The 6646-nt window shown below is 45.2% G+C and overlaps 1 protein-coding gene across 1 annotated transcript in view; it reads right to left on the bottom strand.

Annotated features, from left to right (window-relative positions):
- Positions 1 to 2700: 2700 nt before the first annotated feature.
- Positions 2701 to 6646, bottom strand: part of TMEM52 (transmembrane protein 52) — an 11041-nt gene continuing 7095 nt past the window's right edge. The window contains exons 4-5 of the mRNA XM_019511691.1: positions 4580 to 4749; positions 2701 to 4052 (exon numbers count right to left, since the gene is read on the bottom strand). Of these exons, the coding sequence (XP_019367236.1) occupies positions 3736 to 4052; positions 4580 to 4749 (487 nt within the window). The 3' untranslated portion in view covers positions 2701 to 3735. The remainder of the gene's footprint in view (positions 4053 to 4579; positions 4750 to 6646) is intronic.

Here is a 6646-nt window from a genome sequence, read left to right as displayed (position 1 = left end):
TTCACACAAACACTCCCTCCTCCCTTTTCCTTGACTCATTCACTCCTGTAGTTTCAGTCACAGGAGTGTAAATATGAAATACAACAGAGACCAGTCATGCTGCCGACTCTAGAAACTAGACCATAACAAGCCTCACCTAAAAAGAAAGGATGGGGTTGGGAAAGGCAAGAATCTCTCCACCTCACCTGCTGCGATGCCTCATCAGTCACCACCTCTTAGTTCAAGCTGGAAGGTACTGTGACCATCTGGGATTCATTACACTAGCCATTACCTCCCCATCTGAACCCCACTTGCAAAGCCCACTCCCTGCTGATAAAAGCTGAAGGGCATGAGGCTGCAATCAGGGGAAGGTTGTTGGGAAAGCAAAAGGGAAGAAAAAGAAATGTCAACAGCCACCTGCATTCCAAAGCCAAGTCCTTGTAACTGATTAAAATCTGAGCCACTTCCTTCTATACCAGGTACCCAAGTGCTGATAAACAGAGTAAAGTCCATGATTAGTCCTCATAGACCATTGGCTTATTCTTACAGTAACCAGGAAAGTTTCCCACTCTAAATTCTTTTCTTCTGACACTGAATCTTCCACCAAAGAGGTTATTCACCTTGGCAGTAAACATTTTTATTTGCTACAGACATCATAATTGGGCCCTTTACTTTGGGACTTGTTTGCCTTCCCCTTCCCTTCACTTCTGCTCTTGTGCACTGACAGTTCAATTGCTTAGTGTGTAAGGCTTCAGCACTCCAATAAGTGTGCTTAGATCAGGGGTCAGCAACCCCTGGCATCCATGCCAGAGCATGGCACACAAGGTAGGGAGGGGAGGGAGGGCAACCCTGGCCCCTCCCCCACCATCTGCCTGGAGGTGCACATGGAGCTGCCGCCACCATGAAGCTGGCGCTCCAGAGCCTGGTGCAGCTGTTTGCAGCCTGCTGGCTGCCTGTTCCAGATGCCCAGAGCCAGGGCTGTGTGTGGCAGGTAACCGGGAGGCTGCAAATTGCTGCATCAGGCTCTAAAATCCTTAGCTGGGTTCCCTGGTGGCTGCATATGTGCCTCTCGGCAGACAGCAGGGGAGGGGCCAGGGTTGCACTGCCCCAGGCCCTTCCCCTGCCATCCACCCAGAGGCATGTGTGCACCTACCACCAGCAGCCAGCCTCCCTGGGGCTCTGGAGCCCAGTGCAGCTGTTTGTAGCCTCCCAGCTGCCTGCCACAGCCAGACCGTGCTCTCGGCAGCTGCAGTAGGTGACTGGCAGGCTGCAAACAGCAGCTCTGTGCATGTACTTTGGGGGTGCAGGGTGGGGAAGGGGCCAAGGCAGCCCAGAGATGTGCATACACGTGTTGCCAGCAATGAGGATTAGGCCCCTCACAGCTCCTCCATAGCCTACCCCTGGCATGCCAAATTTGAGACATGGGTCAGGGTTGAGGTGTTTCAGCACTCCAGCTAAAAAACACTGCTGACCCCTGGTGTAAGTGCTTAAAGCTAGGTAACTGGATACCAGCAGTAAGCCTCATCAATTACAATTTTTGTCCAGTACAGCTGACTGCAGCCATAGCTTCTTTCCCATCCTCTTTTCTTCTACTTCTGAAGTCCACATTACCCTTGATCTCAATACTCAGTTTTCCTTCCAATAACTGCAGTGAAAAAAAAAAAATCTGCACAAAATTGCATGCTGACATCAGAAAAAGTGACATTATCAAAGTTTGATCAACTTCACAGGACTAGGGTTTTAGAAAGTTTTATCCAGAGGCAGGTTTATACATACAGAAAAAACTTAGTTTAGAATCCCATAATCCACTCTAGGAATAGCTAGAGAATGTGACAGAATCCTCTTTAGTAGTCTGTGTTTCCCACATCTCAGAATCATAGAAAGTGAGGGTTGGAGGGGACCTCAGGCAGTCATCTAGTCCTACTGCCTGCTCAAAGCAGGACCAGCCCCAACTAGATCATCCCAGCCAGGGCTTTGCCAAGCTGCATCTTGAAAGCTTCCAAGGACATTCCACTCCCTCTCTAGGTAACCTGTTCTGTTCTAGTGCTTCACCACCTTCCTAGTGAGAATTTTTTTTTATCCCCAATATCCAACTTAGACCTCCCTTGCTGCAACTTGAGACCATTGCTCCTTTTTCTGTTATCCGTCACCAGTCCAGCTCCATCCTCTGTGGAACCACCTTTCAGGGAGTTGAAGGCTGCTATCAAATCCCCTCTCAATCTTCCCCTCTCCAGGCTAGATAAGCCCCATTCGCTCAGTCTTTCCTCACAAGTTGTCCCAGCTCCAGAACCATTTTCACTGCCCTCCTCTGGGCTCTCTCCAATTTGTTCATGTCTTTTCTGTAGAGGAGGGTCCAGAACTGAACACAGTACTCCAGATGTGGCCTCACCAGTGCAGAATACAGCAAAACAATAACTTCCCTCGATCTGCTGGCAATGCTCCTACTAATGCAGCCCAGTATACGGTTAGCCTTCTTGGCAACATAGGCACATTGCTGACTCGTATCTGTCTTCTTGACTACTGTAACCCCCAGGTCCTTTTTTGCAGAGCTGCCGTTTAGCAAGCCAGTCTCCAGGTTGCAGCAGTGCATGGGATTCTTCCATCCTAAGCACAGGACGTTGCATTTGTCTTTGCTGAACTTTGTAAGATTTCTTTTGGCCCAATCCTCCAATTTGTCTAGGTCACTCTGAATCCCAAAGAGATTCATACCACATATTTTTCTTTACATTCCTTAAGTTAAATTACTTGGATCTCACCATAGCAAGTGATTGGTTTTAAAAGGTTATACACTTTATTATTATTTAAGAAAAATAACTATAAAATAAAAGTAAAAACCCCATGATAAGGACCAAGCATTGCTGTTTTAAAATTTTACTTTCTGAAATTTACACTACTGGCTTACTGTGCTGACAGGGCATAAACTCATTTTCATAAATGTTTATCAAACCCATTGGGTTCAGTCAGCAAAAAGAAGGTACTGATATAGTTTAAAGTATTCCAAATCACATGTAGAAGTTACTCCATGAAGCCAATTTGCATGGTAACTGGCACAACCAACAGGAAGAATAGCATAAACATCACTTCATTCTGGAAATGAAGCATTTTTAAAGGATTCAGGACTCTAGAAAGTTGAGAAATCTTTTCCCTGCCCCCCCACCCAGCCCCTGATATCATGAAACATAACATATTGCATTTCAATCCGTACACAATGGTTGGGTCCTTGAATGCCATTTTCCTTCAGTTTAAGGAACATTTGCCGTTACGTAGCAACGAGTTCAGCAATTCAGCAATTTGCTGGACAGTTAACCTTCTCAAAAGAAAAGACAAGCTGTAGAAAATCTGCGCTTTAGCCTCCACTTCTACTCAGGTTTGGGAAACTTCCATCTGGGAAAAAGTGATCCACCACTTGTGCCACTCTGGCATCTAATAAAGGTTTTGCTAGAACAGTAGCAAGCCACTACCCTTTTTATTCCCACGAGTACAGGGCATCAGTTTTCACAGGGAGAGACAAACTAGTGTCCATGTCTCACCCATAGGAGATATTTTTAAACTGCCCTCCTCCTATTTCATGTGATACCCTTGAAGCGTTAACAGAAGGTTACTGCAGTCATAGGAAACATTCCTCTCCTATGACGGATTATTGCAAGGACTTGAAGTTGGGCATCCTTCCATAGTAACCTGTAGAGAAAACCAAACGTTGTGTCCTTGGTACTTCTCAAGGTCCTTGCACCACTCAGTCTCCCACCCCTTAGTGGGCTAGAACTGAGGTTGTTCTGTTGCAACTTGTGGGTCGTCTGAACTTGGCTGTGTCTCTGGATTGCCAGGCACTGGATCAGATGAACCCTGGTGCTGATTTGGTTCTTCAGGTGTCCCCTGCTCTGAGGCGTCACTGGGTTTCTGGCCCACCAGCACTGTCTCCGTGTAGGGCTTGCCCATTTTGATGGCCTCATCATAAGAGGGTGGCAGCTCCATAGCATAAAGGCTGTAGGCTGGAGGAGACATAGTGCTCCTATCCATGTCCCCAAAGGGAAGGGGAAGTGAGGTGCTCTGGGGGTATTGCAAGGAACTGTATGCTGAAAAAGAAACCACCAGAGGACTTAGACATCAAGTAGAATAGGATTCTGCATAAAGATGTGATCCTGCCTTTCCCCACCCACCCCCACCAACAAAATTACTGCACCCATCATGATTGGCATTGGTAGTCAAGAACCATGAGGGAACCTGCTCACCCCCATTGGGAAAGCAACTAAGAAAAAAAGAGCATCGCTGCAGAGCCAAGTCATTCTTGCCTTCTGCCTCTTACTCTGGATCAGATGGACCCTGGTGTTGATTTGACTTCCCAGGTGTTGTCTGCCCAGGGAGGTCACCGTGTTTGTGCTGCTTTGTGGAAGTCATTTCACCCTCTGTGCCCAAGATTTCCATCCCACCCGCCTAAGAACAACATACTGGAATGAGTATGTATGTTAGCATCACAAACAGCCACAGCGTTGAGAATGAGTGAACATTTTGCCTTGAAGATATGAAGACTCGGAAGTGGCAATGCCCTATGAAGCATCTGAAGAGTTAAACACCAATCGATTAGTTTCTGCAAAACACTCACAGGTAACTGTGCTGTGGGCAGTGCTGTCGTTGTCAATAGTGATGACTGTCAGATCGTAGGGACGCCTAGGAAAGGCCTGAACTGGGGGCCTCTTTTTCCGGCAGCAAATCTTCACACAGCTTGCTGTGATACCACATAGCAGAAGCATGAACACAGTCAGCAGGATCAGCCTAGGAGAGGTAGAGAGAGAAGGGAAATCATCCCTTTATTACTGATGCTTTCTTTCTTCCACATATGGAAGAAATGTAACTATTAGGGATGCCTTTTGAAAGGCCAGGCTGAATTGCACAAGAATCAGTTTCAAGGGGTGCCGACTCCTGTATTTGGGTGCATGCCACCCAAATACAGAGTTAGGAAACTCGATCACAAAACAGTCAACTTAAGGCTTGGGATGATTAGGTGTTGCTAATCACTATTTAAACCCTCCCTAGCTCAGGCAGATCAGAAGTCCCTGGCCAGATTTTCAGTGAATGTGAAGTGAGCATGGCTCTCCTGAATTCAGTGAGACTGGTTATATGCTTAAAGAAAAGCAGGGGCATAAATCTTTCTACAGCCTGGACCTTTATTTATGAAAGAGTGCAATAAGTGACATCTCTAGCTGTTCTACATGCTGCCTAAGATTTAACTCAATAAAAGGCACCTGGAATATCACTAGACATTCAATAAGAGGGGGAACTCTGAACTGGTATGAAATCTCAGCTTTAGCGTGGAAGAAGCAAAGTCCAATATTTCTCCCAACACTGAGAAGAAAGACAATGTACAAATTTGGGATTCATACATGCTGCTTTCCTCATCACCACCATTCAAATAATTCACCTCTGCAAGTGACTGGAACCAGACCTATGAACCATTTAAGTCCTCAAACTAGGGCATGGGCTATACCTCTTGCCAAGGGGCCAGTTTTATCCAATATACTGAAACCAAATTTTTGATGTTTCTGGTCCCACTCTCAAAATGTTAGTTCTGGAGTTCTTTCTACTCCAGAAACTCATCTTGAATCAATTGTTTTCATTAGCTATGAAACAGTGAGGCATGCTATGAAAAGGGTGGGTAATAACAAATGCCTATGAACTTTGTAAAGAAAGAGCCCAAGGTCCAAGATTAATTTGTACAGTGAGAGAATGCTGTTGTATCTTCAAAATGGAGAAGTCTGGTGTACCAAAGTACGCTGAGAATATTTAAATACCCAGATCAGAAGAGACCTTAGTATAGCTCTATCTTTTTTCCGATTAAAGAACGTTAGCAGGTTAAAAATCAGACCTCCAAAAATAATTCCTTCTTTGCACTCCCAGTTTATTAAAGTCTAAATGGCAAAAAGTAACCTACAGTATAATACAGGGCATGTTTAAACAATCTATTCTCACTGAATTTTAACAAGAGAACCTTTCTGTTAGCAGAAGCAGCTCTCTTAACGCACACCAGTCAGCCATCAAGTCTGCAACGCGGGGCTTCAGTTTTATGATAGCTGCCCCATCTCCATGCCACAGTATTTAATATGCTGTAGAAAACCAATGCATGTAGCTGCTTCCTCTCAAGTAGTTTGAAGGACACTTTCCTACCTTCCAGCTATAGCCATATCAAATTGCTACTTTAGAAAAGCCTTTTTTAGCCTACTTCAGGGTCATTTTTTGTGAAGTGACCACCCTGCCTTGGTAGAATTTCACAATGAAACATTCTACTAGTGAGAGAAGAGTATTACCTCATCACCAGCCAATCAGAATTTCCTAGCACTCCCCAAACTGAATGAGGATACACTCTTAGCAAAGCATTTATGTCTAGGCATGCTAAGAGGGACCTCTGATGGAGAGGAGATGCTGTATTCCAGTGGTACAAATCTGCACAGCCAGTTTCACTGGCACTTGGCTGACGCTTGCAAGCAGTGACACTCAAATCACAGCAGTGGTCAAGACAATCTTACAATGACAAGTAATTTTTTAAACAATTCTGCATATCAGCATCCCCCCCATCCTGGCTAAAAGCCTACATTAGTTTAGTCCCATTGATGACATTGTTAATATTGGCTCACTTGCACTATCCCCCAGGAAATTCAGCATATATGCATCCAAT

The sequence above is a fragment of the Gavialis gangeticus genome, unplaced genomic scaffold, assembly GCF_001723915.1.
Source record: "Gavialis gangeticus isolate Ggan-Ray unplaced genomic scaffold, GavGan_comp1, whole genome shotgun sequence".
NCBI classification, from domain to species: Eukaryota; Metazoa; Chordata; order Crocodylia; family Gavialidae; genus Gavialis; species Gavialis gangeticus.
This window is presented reverse-complemented; position numbering and strand designations above follow the sequence as displayed.